The sequence below is a fragment of the Trichoplax adhaerens genome, genomic scaffold, assembly GCF_000150275.1.
Source record: "Trichoplax adhaerens TRIADscaffold_3 genomic scaffold, whole genome shotgun sequence".
Classification (NCBI taxonomy): domain Eukaryota; kingdom Metazoa; phylum Placozoa; class Uniplacotomia; order Trichoplacea; family Trichoplacidae; genus Trichoplax; species Trichoplax adhaerens.
Window position 1 is genome coordinate 2,636,119 of NW_002060945.1, and position 20,603 is coordinate 2,656,721.

At 31.3% G+C, this 20,603-nt stretch overlaps 2 protein-coding genes across 2 annotated transcripts; one reads left to right on the top strand and one right to left on the bottom strand.

The window, feature by feature from the left end:
* Positions 1-3,065: 3,065 nt before the first annotated feature.
* Positions 3,066-14,608, top strand: TRIADDRAFT_54273 (uncharacterized protein; the record flags this gene model as incomplete). The annotated part of the gene is made up of 19 exons (XM_002110322.1): positions 3,066-3,116; positions 3,244-3,271; positions 6,071-6,178; positions 6,385-6,597; positions 7,233-7,391; positions 7,504-7,608; positions 8,641-8,748; positions 8,885-8,989; positions 9,346-9,399; positions 9,511-9,789; positions 9,969-10,229; positions 10,365-10,637; positions 10,720-11,568; positions 11,664-11,742; positions 11,932-11,998; positions 12,890-12,951; positions 13,062-13,145; positions 13,288-13,394; positions 14,460-14,608. The coding sequence occupies 19 exons, from the start codon at positions 3,066-3,068 to the stop codon at positions 14,606-14,608; spliced, it is 3,141 nt and encodes a 1,046-aa protein (XP_002110358.1).
* A 2,216-nt stretch (positions 14,609-16,824) lies between these two features.
* On the bottom strand, positions 16,825-20,109 carry TRIADDRAFT_54274 (uncharacterized protein; the record flags this gene model as incomplete). Its single annotated transcript, XM_002110849.1, has 1 exon — positions 16,825-20,109. The coding sequence occupies one exon, from the start codon at positions 20,107-20,109 to the stop codon at positions 16,825-16,827; it is 3,285 nt and encodes a 1,094-aa protein (XP_002110885.1).
* Positions 20,110-20,603: the final 494 nt, after the last annotated feature.

The following is a 20,603-nucleotide window of genomic DNA, read 5'->3' on the forward strand; positions in this document are numbered from 1 at the left end:
TGTATTACGTAACTGCCAGATCACTAATACAAATTTAGCTTGCATGTCCAGCAACTGATGGTAATAATCGCTTCCAAAAATTATCATCTTTTAATTTTTTGACATTAAATGGTAATAAATATATAATCTATTTATAATTTCTACGATCGGTCCGTTATTTTCACTTATATATTGCTTAACTACTAGATCAATGATGCAAACTCAACTTGCATGCTCAACGAGTGATGGTATTCATTGTATCCTAAAATTATCATCATTCTATTTTTGACACTAAATGGTAGAATGCATATAATCTATTTATACTTCCTGCTATCGATTCATTATTTTTACTAATTTATTGGCTACAAGATCAATGACATAAACTCGATTTTGTATGCCCAAAAACTGATAGTAACAGTAAAATCGCAAGTGATTAGTTATAATTGATTAAATAATACAGAATACTCTGATCTATTATTACTTTTGAGAGGAGTATAGCAGACTATTATTGCTTCAGATATGCGCTAACAAATATTAGAACAGTACCGGTATATGATTTATATGAGTTTTAACTCAGAAGGAGCTGAGGTGTAAAGCATCTCAGTGTGACGGAAACAAGTTGCTTTATTAAACTTAATTTAATTCTCTAATATGTATTAGTGAACTAATTTGATTGCTGTGATTTCGAATCCAGGTTCGAAACGGAGGAAGGAGTAGTATTACGGCTGGTGTTTTACCGTAAATAATATTTTGTCTATTAAGCTTTTATAAAACTGGTTAATGGTAGAACTAAAGGATCAGCATAGAAAGTATGTGTTAAAATTAAGACGGAGAATTTAATACTTAAACTTGTTTCCTGTTAGACCTTAGTGTTAAGACCAAATAAATGGATGGTATCAGTTAGCGTAATATTTTAATTAACATTCTCTACAGCTTATGCTATATATTAAATGAATTGCTCTAGAAAATAATATCTGACTTATTAATTTATTAATTAACTTTTCCTTACACATAAATCTGTAAATAGCGTACAAAAGTATATGAGCTCGTTCTACGTCCTGAGTTAGAGCAGCCGTTCCTTTATGATTTATTACTACTGCTAGATTTTACTATAGTAAAGTACATTTACTACAAGTTAACCGAGCAGTGGTATTACTGTGTAGAAGTAGTTGGTCTTTATTCAGTAAATCTACTAAGTTAGTTGGAGATAGTTAAACTACTGCCGTATTTTCTGAAGAAAATTTACACGTAGGAATTCAATAATTTAAATGAGCTGATTTCTACCTTAATATTCATTTTCTCTTTTATTGCTACAAAAGTTAACTGAGTCACGACAAAATTTTTACACCTTTTCATTTCATGTTAATTAGTCTTACTTGCTTTTTGCCTAAAGTTAAGACAGGACCGTAAATTACTTATTTCTGAATCCATATCGTTATGATATAATTCAGACCTAATGCTTATATAGTAAAAAGTTTCTGAAATAACTTTGTAGGTGTTCGTTTGAAGACGGTATGAATAAGATTACTTCTACAGGACTATGATCAAAATATACGAAAGTTGTCATCAGATATCCAAGCCTAAGTACCGTCGCTAATAATTAGGCTGTTGCAATAAAGATTCCTTTCCATCTCCCGCTGGCGATTCGATTAAATAAATAAATTAACACGCGTTTATTCAGAATTTAATTTTAATCTTTTTATAAGGTTAATGATAAATCTTCATCACTACGACTACAAAGTCAATTTTGCAACATCTTCCATAGTATGCCTTTGATTTAACACCTGCTACTCGTCTATGTATGCTATTCTTTTTATGTCGCTACTTTAAATATTATATGGCTACCATATTCTAAGTTGCCAAAGAGTAAAGTTTAGGGACTAACAATTATATTAAAGTCGATTTCTGCATATTAACTGCTTTAATGAATTTAACTCTAAATAGAAAGCAGCATCTACGGATACTGACTGTATTGCTGTTGCGATTGAGGCTGTATCCTATGTGTTAGGGTTATACTGCTGCAATGGGTTGTACATATCTTATTCTAAAATGGATTGTTAAAAATTATAATATTAGCATGCACATATTTCAAACGTATGCTCACTGAAGAAGACAAACAGAGAGTTCATTTTGAAAGATCATGAGTCGCGTTATGAACTTATTTTGTAAATGGATAGCATATAAGTTTGCAGTATACCAGTAAATAACTGAAAAGTGAATTGAGCTAACTCGGTCATTAATCTGATCCAATCATTCTCTTAGTTCCACTGCATTCACAAATATCTTATAATAATATTAGAATCGAGTAAAAAACGACAAAAATGAAAAGTTCAAGGGTGACTTCGCTCTGAACGTATGAAATCTAGCTATAAGAAATTTCAGTTATAAAATTCTGACGCAAATCTGTTGATCACAGTAAATAAACATGTTGATTTATGTCAACAAGAAATCGATCAATGTCCAACTTTGATCGGGCTCCGCCACAAAGATTCCATTATTGCAACTTCTACTCGCTATTAGATTATGCTATATAATCTTACCTAAATTATTATCATATAAAATCACTCATCCAGCTTTCTGATATAGGTAAAACCAATACTATACCAGTAATTTCTAAATTTTTAGCTTTCAAAATTAACAAATAAGGCTAAATATCTCTAAAAAAATTTCGGTCAAGTAATCTGAGCTATTTGTATACCGGTGTTCAAAAATTTCTAATCACGGTACGGCTCTTATATGTGTTATTTATTCATTTTTTGCAATTGTTTCAGCATGGAAGCATGTAGCAGATTCAACAAAGATACTTTATCTCAATTTATTTTTTATCCCAATAATAATAATATATCAAAAATGTCAATAAAAGGCCAATATTGGTCATATCAGTGAGATATTTAACAACGTCATAAGCTACTAATTTGAAATGCAGATTCATTAAGCAAACCAGCTAGCTCATAGTCCACAACCCCAGCTAATCGAACTGATTAAAAAATTTTGCTTGATCGCAGCAATATACCAATAGCGCTCTTCATCAGTTCAAGCTTGGTCATTTGAATTAAAGATCTTAGCAATTAATGTAATTCCAGAAAATGGCATCGTTAAGGCTAATGCAAGCTTTTACGCTTGTTTATATATTCACGGTAACGATCGAAGCGTTAAAACTCTTTTTATTGTCGTATAAAGACCTAATAAATACATGATGAATTAAAGTTTGGCTTGCGATTGCTATCTAAAATGTACTAATCCACTTTGTAAATTTATGCGTAGATCCTTCATGTACTTGTCCTCGGCCAAGGTAAGATGCCTTATTAGCTTTGACCTTTATAGCTAGATATGATCCTGAAATTTGATACTATTTCCGTTATTATTTCCATCACATTAATAGTACACTTACCCTCATCGAAGGATTCCAATTAATCAAATAACTTAGTCTTCTACAACACGTACTATAGGAAAAAATGATGATGATTATACTCTTAATCAGAATTTATTGTTTTAATTCATTCTTATAATATAACCTAACACTAATGTAACGAATCAATTTCTACTTAATTATTAGTATTTCTTACCATTCAATCTGCAATGTAGCTACTTATCGTTAACTACCTTAAAAAATATCCGACAGAAGGTTCTATCATCAGGTTAAAAGTTTTAATTGCTCTTAACTTGGGAGAACTAATAAATAGAGTTTCAAAGTCATTTTATCGCTGGCATCTGGATCATTTTCCTTATAGTTTACTTAATTCCTCGCTGGAATGAACTAAAATAGTTCGATTTCCGTTACTTTACTGAGATTTCTGCGATCTCATTGAATCAAAAAATGGCACACCTACATGCAATGATTATATGGTAGTTCACACGATGGTAGTTTGCCATTATTAGAAATGTGATTCAGCTTTTCAATTGTTAGTCCAATTTTTAACCATAGTGTCAACTACTTGTTATAAGATTATATGTTAAAATCATTTATGAACACTCATATTTGAACAAAATAACTCGTTTCAGATTTGAATCACATTTAATCTACAATATTAATCCTTTCTAGACGAGATAATTTAATGATAAATTCTTTTTCTTTATAACTTCAATCATATCTTTAGTGTGGTATCGCAAATTCATGCGCCTGAGCTAAGATTAATTTTCCATTCAGCGTATCTCCTTTATAGTTTTGCAATTTTTAGTACTTTCTATGATCACTTTACGCTATTTAAGCAATTTCTATCGAGAACACTATCGGCTTGAAAATCATAATTACGCACTTATTACATCCTTTGAAATTAATTTCATGCTTTAAAAGTATTTGACACTATGAAATTGCCGGACAAGAAATTTCAAAATTTGTGAAAAGAATTAGAACTTTGTAAGATCTCTATACAAAGATGATCTACACATTGCTCTACTTTAGCCGAATACAAATGCAAATATTAGAAAAATTTCTAGACAGAGCTACTAGAATAACCTAAAATTGTCTATCGATGTACTTTTCGTAGCATATGGCAGCTACAATCAGTATAGCAATATCCTACCTAATTTTACAATTATACAGCGGATCATCTGTAATCCAAAATGTTAATTACTACTGTACACTAGAGTGCAGTAGTTACGTAGAAGTTATTCTTCCTACCACACTACAGTACGATGATTTAATCATATCCTAATATATGAATTACATACTTGCACCTATTTTAAGCTTTGGCTTCAATAGTATGACCTAATACGGTACTGTATATGGTATATGGTCATCTGCACTCGAATAAGAATCCACAGTTACGTTCTATGGCTATGGGGTACTAAATAAGAGTATACCTTAGGATAAATATAGAAATCTAAGCTGCCGTGCACCATTCTAATCATGACTAGTTAATAATTTGTAATCTAATACTAAGTTACAGATACTAAGACTCGTCCATCATTACTTAAGAGCTGAGTGCTCATTCCTGTACTAACAATTATAAGTAGTCATATCGAACTTAAGTATCACCTTAATTTAAATTAATTTATTAGCTCATTTACATTAAATTTTCGAAGTTCAGTTTGTCCTAATCGTTATGTGACCATGATGCTCCTGACTCTGAATTAGTTAGCTGCTACAATAACCTGATAAAGGAATTGATTTATTTCGGTGAGATTTGATAAAAAGATTTCTTTAAAATCAATATCATACATAATTCGTAAGGATTCTTCCTTATAAAAATAGATCTTGTCAAAATAAATGAAATAGCTACGTATAAATAAGCAACAATCCAACTGATAGATCTATCTATGAGATATAAAGAAACTTAAAAGAAGATAAATTTTGAGATGCAAATACAACATTAAAAATTAATGTTGGTATTTCTACCAACAAATTATCAGTATTGCATATCTGAACGAAAAAATCAAAAGTCTAAGTATAGAGAGTTAAATTAAAAGCAGCTTTACTTTATGGGGAAGAGAAGTGGTGAAAACTGACAATCTTATCATACAGTCTTGTAGACATTATTAGAAGGATGTATTCATGGTCCTTGTTAACACTTTATAGAGAAAAACAATACAGTAGTGCCATTGCTCAATATCTACATTAAATATATGTTAAGAGATTTATTTCGGTCTAAATCAAGTTCAAATCGGAAATATTTGTCCAATCTATCTGTCACCTATTTCCATTTGTCATTAAAATAATTCAATCTATAAAGTTTCTTCATCTTTAGAAGAAATCTACACACAGTTTTGTTGAGATTCTATAAATTTTAACCGAAGGACGCAGCCACATCGATTAGGAATAGGCCTTGTACATTGTTCGATTCGAATTACTCTATTCCATAAGTAGAATTGCTTTTATATTAATTTCAGTATTTCGAAATCCTATACCATAACTAATAAAGTAGTATAACAATTTTTTTTCGGAATTTATTTTCTCTTATTATTGCTCCACTCCAGTATCATCTACTTAAATTTGAATACTTAAGGAGTATACAACTTTTTCTTTGAAAAGCCAAACTTAAAATAAAATCAGTACTTTTGTAGTTACAGTGATATCGCATTATTTGGATAGCATATGGTCTCTAAAATAAATACCGCTACTGATGATAAAGTGATAAATCTATCTTGGTAGGTAATCCATGCGACTCTAATCCATGTGTTCATGGAGCGTGCCAACAATCCGGTAATAGCTTTCAATGTTCCTGCAATAAGAATTACACCGGTTTGCTATGCGAAATAGGTAAAAATGAGCTAAAAAATGTTGATTCTGTGGCAAATTTGTAATAAGACTAGTTTTTAGATCGGAAATGATGTCAATTTCTATCTTACAGACGTTCAGTTTACGTTTAATAATATATATTCAACTTGTTTACTCATTCTATATCTTCTTTCCTACGAAAATATCCTAATTGGCGAAATCTTGCGATTGCACATCCATTTATATAGACCCCTGCCAACAATATACAGAGTTAAATGAACCCGATCGCTCTATCCACACAGAAAGAAATGTCATCGTTAAATGCGATCTATTAGTCGTTAGAAACGAATGGTATCGCTTTACTGGAGGAGAAAATAGTGCAATGTTGGCTAGCAATTACGTCGAACATGGCAGATGTGCTTCGCTTTCCTCGGGTTGGCTACAAGATATGCATCCAACAGGTATAACTTGCAACGTTCAAGATCTAGTCTGCACCAATTATAATTTTAGGTGGAATGGCCTAAATATGAGTAAAATAGACGGTCGTGCAATTAATACACCTTGACGGATAAATTATAATTCATTGATTATTAATATCACTAAAAATCACTTGAATTTACACCGCCAACATAAAATTTTATAACAACTTATGATAGAAAAATATCGTATTATTAGAATCCGTTACTACTATTAAAGTAAAGATATACAGTACTGATTTATATAGCTTGCTGAAATGGAATAACGAGGGTTTTATTCATTGCTATATAATCAAAAAGTAATTTCTGATATTTCAGTTCATGATACTCATGAAATCTAATCAAACTACCGCTATCAGTTTACCACGTTTACAGTATTGCCCTAAGCTTATCGTTTCCAAGCATTTCCATGTCATATAATTGAAAGCCATAATCCTGTCACGTTATGACTATAGCCAACGCCTTCTGTACCGAAAATTAAATATTTAATCTTGATAAAAGATTTAAGATATTTTCATTTTTACCGAATAAAGCTTTGGTATTTCATTTATGATTATTTTATGTCGCATGCAATGGCACAATTCAGCACCAGCTCATTACTCACTATTTGAATTCATTAGGTCCGCAAGGAATCATTGCGCGAAAAGTCTGTTACTCCTTCATTAATGAAAAATGTAAATGGTCCAGCAATATTCAAATTAGAAATTGCGGCACATTCTTCACTTATAAACTGCCTGCACCTCCTTTATGTTCTTTAAGATATTGTACAGAACGATTTTGTAAGTTCCCAGAATCATGATCATTGATATATGATTTACATTTTAAATTAAACGCTGAACGATTAATTATATATATAACTATTAATCTGTTGCTATTTTCTTCGTTTAACAGCTTTTTGCCAACCTAATCCATGTCTTTATGGCACTTGCAACTCAGGAAAGGATAGCTACAATTGTATCTGTAATAATAATTATCATGGCAAGAACTGTGATCAAAGTAAGCTCTTACCAAGTGTTATTACAAATCATTATGTACATATAAATACTGTACAATCAAATCAAATAACGGTAAATTGTAAGATTAATATTTAAGATTCCACTATATCAAAAATTAAATACCCAACATAAAATAAAAACGATATTTGTATACTGATATACCCGAAGATTATCTTAGAATACAATTAAGGTTTAAAATCTTATAGTTTCTAAACTGATAAAATTGAAATAACACTTTAAATCCATGATAGGTAATATACTGGAGCATTTCGGTTAAAATTTAACATTTATAAATAGAAATCGATTCATTTGAAGCAATATTTACCATATTATCTCTAATAATGACGTTTTCTTATTATAGAAGATTATAATCTTACAGTGATTGACTACGCTTGAAAATTGTGTTTATAAAATATTGATATTTACCGTACATATTTGACAGTACTATACTTATGTATAGTAGTACTGGATATCTACGTCTTCGCATTTGAATTCATCGAATATAAAGTAATACTGCTCTCGCATAAATGAAAAGTACCGATTGATTTAAAAATACAGTAGTCGCAGAGTATTATAAATTAATGTTTATAAGGCTGTTTGTATGCACGAGTATATGATCTTAGCATTCACGTTTTAACTGCATTGAAGTTATTAAATAACTATTAATTGTACATCTGCTGCGCTACAATTTTTACGTGATATAAACTAATTCCTTAGTACTTACATAAAGTAGTTTATCCAAATGTATCCTATTCACTTAACTGCTTAGTCGCCCCCTTTTTAGCTAATCTATAGTTAATAGTAATTTAGCAATATTTTATTTATTAACTATTTCTCTCTGGTGTATTCAGAATTTGCAATTCCTTATTCTAAAACGTTTACTGCGTTACCTTCAGTATTCTCAACCTCTACAACACAAATTTTTTCGCTATCTAGTTTCTTGTCATTTAGTTATCAGGAAATACTGTGATTTATGCATAATATCATATATTTATAAACGCTTATAACTACACTTTTACGAATGATATTGTAGGTTACTGCCAGCCCAATCCTTGTGAAAATCAAGGTCAATGTAAATCAAACGAAAGCGGTTATAATTGCACATGCCCTACAACATACTACGGAAAAACTTGCAGCCAACGTAAGATGTATTACAATTAAACCTGTTAAGTCGAATTGTATATATCCCCTACCTTCTGTTATACAACTTAGTAATTAGCTACAATAGACTCTGTATATTTATTGACCGCACATAATATGTAAATTTATGCTTTCAGAGTATTGCCAACCTAGTCCATGCGTTCAAGGCACTTGCAATGCTTTTAAGGACGGCTATAATTGTTCATGTACTGGAGATTATCAAGGAAAACATTGCGATATAAGTAAATGTTTCATTGACCCCCACCACATTATATAATTGTTGGAAATTGATAAGAAACATATTTATCTACTAGTTATTTATGTCATAACAAAACCAGTGAATGGGCAATAATATATTTCAAGTGCTGTTATGGTTATAAGTATTTAATGTACTGGTACTCTGTTGAATATTGCCGTTATGCGATAGATCGCATGATTGTAGCTGATCACGGCTAAAATAAAACTATCCGACATTTTCAGCAACTAAACATAAGAACTTATTTATCATTTGGATTACTGATGCACTTACAACTCTCTTATCGGCTAGATTATTGCTCTCCTAATCCATGCAATCAAGGTAACTGCTCATCAATTGTAGGCGGATTCAAATGTACTTGTATTCCTGGATATACTGGACAAAAATGCGATGCTGGTAAAGTTGATTTTAAATATATACATTACTCTCTCTGCTCGTTTTCGATTCTGAATATCTCAAACATAGAATTACATACACCGTCTTTAATGTCTGCAAATCTACTTTTAGTAACCCCTAGAGCTATAATTAGCCCATCAAGCAACACAACTATTGCAGCTGGTGTTAATATCACCTATAGCTGTGCAGCTGCAACTATTCCTGCAACTGCAATTGTATGGAGTAGAGTTGGTCAAAGTTCTTTACCATCTAATGCTGTCGTTAGCACAGTTGGTGTTAATAGCGTTCTAACTCTAATTAATGCCAGTAGTGTCGACAATGGTCGATATCAATGTGAAATCTTTATAAAAGACGGGAATGCTTCCTCCTCTATTCATATTTTCGTTGTTGGTATGCTATCAAATTCTATCAATTAATTTGATTAATTCTCTTTCCCTACTATGTGCTAACTTAATCAGAGTTTGATTAAAATACTAAGATTGATACAGTAGTAAACGATCGATCGATTATATTAAATCGTATGATACAATTAAACATCATCTATTTTCATAAATTAACTCATATTTTAGACCCCCCTGTACCGAGAGTATTGCCATCGGCTTTAACTCTTTTACGCGGAGGTACCGCAAGATTTACGTGCGATCCAGGAACTTCAGTTTATTCTAGTGTAAGCTGGTCAAGCACTACTGGTTCTTTTCCAGCTAATCGTCATACCATCAATGGAACACAATTAACAATTAGCAAACTTGAAAATATCGATAGAAGTATAACTTGCTCCGTTAGCAATCTTGCTGCTACTGCCAGCGGTGTATCTTATCTAACCGTACAAGGTTAATTTGCATAGAATGGTCAAGCTGTAGGACTAATTTGATTCCGTTATCGGATAGGAAAATTTTAATTTATTAAAGATTAAATATATTGGGATTAATGCTTTGTAACTTCTTGAAATGGACTTTTGTATTTAGAACTACCTAGAGCAAAGCTGAATCCCAATTCATCCTTGGTTATATACAAAGTGGATGAAAATGTTGGTGTTCATCTTTGTCTAGCGGATGGAGATCCGGTAGTAGTTAGTCCTCGATGGACTCGCTCTGATGGTGTTTCTCTTACTTTTGCTGATACCTTAGCTAATCGTTTAACTCTCCGTCGAATTACTGCAGCTAAGCAGGCTACGTATATCTGCACAGGAACTTCTAGCATTGGTTCATCAACAACAACGTTAGACGTTCAAGTAGCATGTAAGTACAGTCCTTCGCCAGCCTTTGTGTGTATTTTCAATTCATTGACCATGCCTCTTATTCTAATTTTGATCGTTGCTAGCCCAAGCATATGTCAGGCGTTTTGCTAATTCACCGGGATCTACTGTCTCTTACCAAGCTTTCTCTACAAAAAATTCAGTTAATGAAACGTCATCCAGCACTCATTATTTAAATATCCGTCTGAAACTCGATTCACTCAATGATAGCTTAATCTTTTTCCAAGGCAATGGCTTCGAAGATCATACACCTGACACGATAAATTTCTTAGCCTTAGCCCTTACTGACCAACATCTCGGTTTTATGTATTCTAGTGGACCAGATGTCGCTAATAATCCAGGTATCATTGGTTGGATCATAATTCCAGATACTATGAAAACAAATACATGGTATTCAATCGCAGCTACCTATGAGTATGGCAATGCAACAATACAGATTAATGATGGACCAGTCTATCGCAATTACAGCCGAGAGAGTGGTCGATCAACTGTAATTACCCTAACTGACTGGTTGTATATTGGAAGTTTAAATAATATGAATTCAAATCCTATTCCTAACATCACTGTTGGCTTCTCCGGTTGTATATCTTATCTTTCTGTTGACAATCATACCTATGATTTATCCAATAATAAACTTGAAGAGAGTAACACATTGGCTTGTGGCGATCCTTGCCAATTGAATAAATGTCAAAATCAAGCAACGTGCAAAAGCCATCCTACAGATAATAAATATTACTATTGCGATTGTCAATCGGGATATTACGATTACCTATGCAGCAGTAGCTTTGCTTCGTTAGCTGATCCTTGCTACAGTGCGCCATGCAGAAATGGCGGTACTTGTGTAAGTACGGGTGGTAGTAACTATATCTGCCAATGTGCTTTACCTTATTCAGGAATAACAAACTGTGATTCAAGTAAGTATATGATGGCAATTACTAACTGGTATACTTCACTAATAAAAATTATCCTCTAAATTCAATTCTGTTGCAATTGTGATCCATTTTTACAGCTATATCTCTCCAAGCTGACGATGCTGCTAATTTTGATCGATATGGATATCTTCGCTACAGCATCAATTCAGTTAATAAGTAAGCAAAACAACAAGTGTAATAGATAAAATTCGTCAAGCTCAGCAGAGGATTAGATTAAAATTACAGCTTAAGCTTTTTATAAACATCCATTTATTTAATATCGCAGTTAACCAATATTTGCTGTTATATAGCATTTACATTACTTTAAATTTTATAATCCTAATTGAATTCTTATTTTTTATGTAGTCAACAAGATATACAATTCCAATTTAAAACAACAGAAGCAAATACTTTGCTTTACTGGCAAGGCGATGTAAGTTTTGTCCTGATAATATCATCGAAATTTATTTAATATACAAATCAATCTGGAATATTTCATGAAACAGTATTATTCGCTAATTTATAATAAAGTATTAAGACAAATAGATCACTTTATAGAAGTATAAATTCTTATAATACAGTACAGGTATTTGAGATTGTTCTAAGTTATCTGTATCTAAAAATAACAGTGTAGATCGCATGAAAATTGTATATACGCATAAATGAAATATGAAACACAATACATACGAAAAGTTTTACGAACGAGAAAGAGCATTTAAAATTTACTGTATCCTAAGAGTAGACATACGCGAAACATCGTGAATTGAATTAAATAAATAATAGTATATAGAACAGGTGTCAAATTTAATTTTTGATCTACTATTACCAATCGCTAAGTTTAGGTTCCATCTATATTTTGAAATTCAACTCGTTTTAACCTCGTGTAGTGTAGAATAAGATCTCAAATTTAATTTTACTCTACCATTAACAATCGATATGATTATGCTGTAATTTTAATACCGTATGTAGAAACAAAAATTAATAACATGAAATTTCAATAAAATATCAGATTGAACTCTATTCTACAGTTTCATATCGACACTATGTTCTCATTCGTAATGAAAACAAGCTTCACGAAAGCGCAAGAACCATTTACTCTTGTCCATACTAATTATTAACCACTAAATTTGTTTAAGCCTAACATAAAAATTAGTTTAAAAATTACTAAAAAATATTTCATTGTTTGCAGCTGGATATTATAAGCGAATAAAAAGCATGTTTGTTTTATTTTGAAAATTTATTCTCTACAAGAATAGAAGCTATGAAAATACATGTTTCAGTTAATTGAGACTAATTTCACATTTGAAACTGTACTCGATTATAGATTAATTTTAATGCCAACCAATACATGTATATAAGGTTAAGCAGCGGTGTCGTGCAGTTAAGGTGAGCAGTCGTTAAGGGCTTTATGCTCTCCATATATATGTATATATATATATATATTTAATCAATCGAACACTACATCGATTAACTTTGCTTCGTAAATTTATTGGCAGATTCAACTTAGGTAGTGGCGAGGCAGTCCTAAATACAGCAGCTACTGTTAATGACAACCAAAAGCACACTGTTCATGTTATGAGGTTTATACACTTATTTATATGATTATCTACTTGATGTTACTACCAGGAATGAAACCTAGCAATTATTGGTTAAAAGATATTTTTGAAGGGTCTTGTCAATACGGGTATAAACAGAGTTAAATTAACGAATTATAAATTATAGGAGCGGTAGACAAGGCTATCTAGCAGTTGATGGAGTGATTGCAACTGGCCTTGATGAAGCACCTGGTCAAAATGAATCTTTGGCAGATTTCTCAAATGTTTATTTTGGTATGTACATCTATTTTATGTCGATTCAGCTAGGTTCCACTACATATATCCTTTGCCAGAATAGGAGCTTGTCTCTGTATTAAGCTGTTATAAATGTTTAAATGTAACTAGATTGCAAAGTATATCTATTTTTAGAATATCTCCTGTTGATCCTAGTGTATGTAAAGCATTGCTTCAATTATATATTATAGAACAGTGAAATAAACGGGCACATCAGATTAGTTGATCTAACCCATAAGTTACCAGGCAAATTGCGTTTACCTTGATAATAACTTCTGTATACATATGGCTCATATATCCGTATATATTAGCCTATAGATCAGCCTAAATCTGCTCGAATTATGCTGCCTACTTCTCAAACAATTTAATGTTAATTTAGTATATTGATAGCCGGCCATAAAATTATACTACGGGATCAGAGCAATTATATAACGATAGATAAAGTTTCAAAGCACAAAATATTCATCATAGACCATTTAATAGTCATCCATTGTTAAAATGATTCTTTATAAAGATATACACAATATAGTATGATCTTCTCTATCGTTAGTAATGGCAAATAGTAGATAGTAATAGCCATCCTGTAATCATTTTTAGCTAGATACTAGTGTACCTAGGCGTATATAAATACACCCGTTGGAGACGTCTAGTTCACTCATCATTTGTAATACTCGTCGTAACTAATTTTTAATTTATGTACTCGCACAATTCACAGTACAGTTTAAGTAGATATAGGTATCAAACATGCATTTCAATTCCAGTTAAAATCCTTGTATTTTATAATACTATGCACTGTAGTGTGAGCACATACGCAAAATTTTTTATATAGTAAGATTACATACAAGTCTTATAGCTACTTCCTAAAATTGAATAAACCTACTTATTTTTAGTTTTAGAGCTGATTAACAGTACCTAAAAATCCGTAAAATCATTGCCTATAAGAAATTCATATTGACTGACAAGTTTATCCCAATTTTAGGAGCTAAAATGGATTTTGTTTCTGTACATAACTTTAAATAAGAGTGATAATGCATTTGACCTATTGAATTCATTCGATTTCTGTAGGTGGTGCAGAGAATATTGCCTTTAAAACTGGAAATCGATTCTCTGTTGGAATGATTGGATGTATTGGTAATATCAAAATTTTCAATACTCCATTATCAATTTCCGATAGCGTAACAGCCGTTGGGGTTACCAAGTGTAATGGATTTTAATTTAATAATTCGAAGTAAGCATTCATACTTTGGAATAAATAATAATGCAGCAATTTAATATTATTTTTTCTGACGCATTAAATAAAGTTTTATCTTTGATACTTTTATAATTAATGATACAAATGAAAGATTGTAATGGCTCCGAAATACTTTGTAAGACTATGTGTTCTAACGAAAATACAAATGTACTGTATTAGTTTAGTCTTGATATCATTAATAGGACACAACTTGCTGATTGTGATTATAAAACTTTCCGTGATTAAAATGCAATATCATACGAAAAAATTTGAACTGCTTCAAGAATAAATTTATTTTTGATTATAATTACTGCAAATATGAATTATAAACAAAACCTAGATAGTATAATTTAGTTTTGATCATCTTTCTATCGCATATGATGGCCAATGAGAGTCAAGAACTGAAGCTGTTTAATAGCATTGTACGATAAATTTGCTCTTCCCCTACCTCTTGATGTAATCGAATGGAAACTGGAATGAAAAGTAGTATCAGTACGAGAAAATACTCAGATGTCCAAGTATTCTTCCAGATAACACAGCTACGCTATTTCTTAATTAATTATCAGCAAGATTACGATTTCTTGCAGTAGAATCTCAAAAATTTGAATCTTTAACAAACATTTAGCTTACTCATTTCTAGAATATAATTAATTAGCCTTTTTAAGATGCGATAGAATAATCCCGCGACTACATCATTTTCAGAATTAAATCTATTTCATGCAATATTGCTAATTTAAAAAGTGTGAATGATCGGCTCTAGCAGTAATATATAATTCAATCGAAATGATAATTTATTTATAAATTATGGAAATACACAATAAATATTCGATATAATTAGCAACAAGTTAGACAAATCCTGTTTCTGCCAAGTTAAATCGGCATTTATTACCATATTTTGAGGGCAATACTGCCCTTTCAAATATCACATTGAGCTATCTTGATTTTAATTTCTGTAATAAAGTATTTTGCATTTATCTAATAGTATTTAGCCATTAATAACAAGCTCCATGTTATGATTTTGATCTTAGATTATATTAGCATAAGAATACTATTATATAGTGCATAGTACAAAATAAAGAAATTTCTAAATTTAATCCTAAATTGAGATAATTATCTGTGATCCTTCACAATAACAGTTGGAGTATCTATGATTCCCTTATCCAGAAACTAAGCTAGCATACAAGAGAATTATAACATTACGATCTCATAAGTGGAATGCTTTATTCAAAATTAATCCTACATTGCAATACAAATACTGCAGTATCTTCTAAGATAGAAGAATAAAAGATATTTCTCCAATTTATTAAACTAAGCTGATTCTAAACTTTTCAAGAGCATCCATTAGCAGCTCGATGCATTAGCTTCAATTTAATTCATCATTTTTTGAATTTAAATTCAAACCTGGAGTAACTAGAGTACCAAAATTTGTGTTAAACTAAAAATAGGATTTTATTAACCATGATTAAATTAAGCGCCGTTAAATAAGACCCTATTCTATTGACGGCGAGGGCAAATTTCGCTATCCAAATATACATAATCTTAAATATTAGCCGAGTAGAGCATACTATTGAGATAAACACTTATTGTAGTTTCGGAAGATTGAGAGTTCGTCATAACAGCAAGTAATTACACCAGATTAATAGAAGAAAATAGTAATATTTATAGTATGTGTTTGAAGAAACCGAATTTTGGCTACAATAATTAATAAACGACATGAAATACTGGAGTAGCTTAAGTAAAGTAGAAGACGTAAAGTGCACAAACTACAGCTCAGTTAAATACAACTAGCTAATGAAATTGATGCTTAAGAATTGTTATATTGTGGAAAGCACAACACGGGAGAATTAATTGTAAACGTGAAAGAATTTATTAGAAGAACTTACTTTTACGATAAGGTATTTCTACAATACAATCAAGCTAGAGCATAAATAGAATTCCGCGAATAAATTTAATAAAGATAAATCACGAATACTTGGAATTACGCTACAATTTAGTGTAAGTTAGTTTTATTATTAATAGAATGTACCTGGTATACCATATGTGTTTACTATTAACTACTACCTCATAATGAATAATATATACTTTTCATTACTAAAAAACAATTTGTTATTCAAATATATATATAATATAAAATAGAAATAAAATATACAGCATCCTAGCAATGTTAAAGCTTATTGCGATTTAACAATTCGCAATTTATCAGGCTTCAGAATTGATGCAATTAAGATGTTTCGCCAATGCTCGTTTTAGTTTATCTAAGTAATAAATATCTACTGATCTTGTTTTCGCTTTATATTCATGTAATGTTTCCATAATTTTAAATTCATCATCCTCTGTTAGTAAATCACCTTCATTATTTCGCTTGTACGGAAATATATATCTTTTATCTTTGATTAATTCGTTATACTCGTGTATAACTTGTAATGCGGAGAATTCTTCAGCAAAAATATCCTTCTGAACCAAGACTTCATTCATTGTATTAAAATACTTTCGACATATAATATGAGCATCGAGACTCTTCATCAAGAAGTGATATTGTTTTTCTTGTTTATCGCCGTACCATATAGCAATACAATTTTGTTTCTTCGTTACATCGTATGCTAATCTTTCGTAATAACTATCTGATGTTATAACATCTCCAATATAATATAATTCTAATATAGATCGCGCCATTTTTCCATGTGCTGTAGGAAATTGATTAAATAACTCCGTTGCATCTGTACCCAATACGAATTTTAACATTTCGTCGCCTCCTGGATGAAGATCAATATATTCACCGATATCGTATACACGACGGTCTATAACAATCCAACAACCGTTACGTCCTCCATTATGAGTAACAATATCGTATATCGATATATTCATTTTACAATCGTTTGTTATAGGCTTATATACTTCGATTTTAATTCGATCAGTTGTTAACATTCTAATTAATTCTTTAATACCTATAGCCGATTTGAATATTCTAATCATATCTCTATACAAAGTTGTAGGACCGCATATATAGATCAATGCATCTTCTTTACATAATTCGATTAATTTATTTTGACCTTCGCTCGATGAAAAGTAACTCGTAACTCGACCGTTGTAAATATACGAATATTGCGATCCTTTCCACTTTTGTATATTATCAGCTGATAGACATAGCTTCGTATAATTTACTGTGTCTGGAGCATCTTCTATAGTTCTACAACCAAAGTATAACAACATACGACGATTTTCATTCATCTTCTTATTACGATCGATAAACGATTGATATGGAGCTATACCCGAACCTATACCAATCATCACAATTGGTTTAGAACTATCTTGCGGAAGTCGGAAAGAAGAATTAATAGGGAATACATCAATTACTTGATGTTGATCGAATAGATTATCGATAGGCGCAAGTATCGGCGATACTTTACCGTTATCGATACGTTCGACAAGTAATTTAATATTATCGTTATCGAACGAGGCGATGTTATACGTACGTGGCAGTTGCGGAGGAACTATAGATGGAGAGCCATGAGGTTTATTATTTGTAAAATCGGCGTATTTAATAAATATTTCTTTAGATACTTTTCCGTTAGATATTCCAAAATGATTATGTACGAATTTTATCCACTCTTTTTCAGTAGTATCTTTAGTATGAATATCTAATACAAAATATTGGGGCGCACTGTCATAATTTGTAATAGTATTCGGTATAAGTACACCAAGTTTATCACCCTCTTGATACGAAAATTTCTTATCGTAAATAGAAATGGTTACATATTGTAGAGTATTGCGCTGATTGAGATTAGCAGGAGTAGAATGAATCGTTGCACTAAATAATCGGTTAGTAAATTGGCGATCATCGATTGATTCGTTAAATTCTGTATTAAGTTGTATATGAGCGCTCTTCGATTCTGTCTCTTGGTTAGTTACAGTAACAGTTCTATCTAGCTGAGTTACAAGAGATAAAACTCCTAATGCCTTGTTACGATGTATATCCAACATTCTATGATAAGAACGTTCAAATAAATCAAAAGTCTTATTTAATTGTGAATCGTTCAATGCTTTTATAAACTGTTTAGGACTTCCAGTTTTCTCAAATCCTAATTTAAACGCTGTTAAAAATTGCCTATAAGATTTAGGTATTAGCCTATATCCATTACTGAACATTTTTCCAATGAGAGACTTACGTATTCGATCAATAATTATATCGAAAACAGCGAAAATGGGATCAAATAACCCGCTAGTAGAATTTCCAATTAAGCTATTTTCTTCCGCTATAGCGAATAATTCTTCATCTTTAGCAGTGTACCAATCCAGGTTCGCTTCAGTTAAAAGATGAGATGTTTTCTCCTTTGATGGATCTAAAAGACAATTTGGAGCTATAGGTCCAGTTTGACCTATATGTCTCCAGTGTGAAGGAATAATACTTATTTCAGCATAAGAATTAAATTTTGGCTCCGATAGTGTTTCGGATCCTCGGTTAGCTATTTCTATTAATTTGTTAAGATGGATTATAATTTCATCTTTATCGCCATTGTACATTGCAGATTGAAGATCTAATGCTGCATCGACGATATCATAGCATGCGTATCTAAGAGATGCAAGTGAGTATCCATGAAATGAAATTTCTGTACATGAACCTAAATCTTCGACATTAAAGAATGGAAATCTCATTTTTAAATTATTAAATGAGAATCCTTCTTCGGGCCTTTTTAAATCAATATTATCTATATTTTGAGTATCATTTGTATTTGAAGGAATTCGATCTAATATTCTACAACAATGTACCCAAGATTTTTGTAGATTATCCGGTAATTTAGGAATATCAAATCCATTAACCTTTCCATAGTAATTCCAATAAATTAAGGCTATATTAACAGCGGCTGAATGTAGAATAGTAATTATACTCTTAGGTAAACTTTCGATTTCGTCACCAATATTAGGTAACTGGCGTACCTTTTCTCGGAAACGCGGTGAATAACTATTGGGAAGGTTTTTTGCAAATAGAAACAACGCTCTACATTTATCAGGTAATTGATCAGGATGTGGATCAGTAATTAATTTAGGCGGATAAAATCCATGATAATATACATGACCTTCTGGTCTTGTTTCGGGATTTTGATCCCACATTTCTAGTAATTCTCTGGCAGGACTTGTTCTTGGGCTATGTTGATCATCGTTGCTAGATAAAATAGATTGTAATCGATGTCTATTGATAAGTAACCGAGAATTAATTGAATGTTGTAATTCTTGAGTATAAGCTTGTGCTTGAGTTTGATTTTTTGCTGTGTAGAATTGTGATTTACCTACTCTTATTAATACTTGTTGAGTTGATAATGCCTTGATTTGTTGACCGCATAATTTAGTGATAGCAGAGTGTAATTGATTTCTATTCGAGTTTTGTGTAATGAGATAAATTTTGACTTTATTTCGATGTGAATCAAGGCTTTGTTGTACTGCTTTACTTCCAATAGCCTGAGCAATGGTTCCTAATGTCTGTTCCATGATGGAAATTTCTTCCGCTTTGGCAGTCTCCAATGATGTTGATGAATACTTTGAATTAGTAGTTAAAAAGGTTTCAAGATTGATTTCTCTATCTACAGAATACTTTACGGTTTACAGTAAGTTTTGAAAATATCAATGATTCATTATTCCAGTACGGTATATTTCAAAACTTTTGAATATATATATAATAATATTAGTTGACTATCTATCAAATGTGCTTCAAGTTACTTTATTCAAATTAGACTATAGTATGTTCATTAAGCATGTTTATTTTGAAAGATTTAAATGTGTCAAGAGTTGTGAAATTTTCTTAGTATAGTGTAGCAAACCCTTGATGTCTGCTAGTAGTAAACGTATACAATCGCCATACGAAACAAAATTGTATGGTACAGCGGGAGTCGTACTTGCAAAAGCGAATAACCTACAACTCTTTCATCTACCACTGACTAATAGTTTGTATTCGAAATTTCAAAGAAATCAAGTTACTCAATACT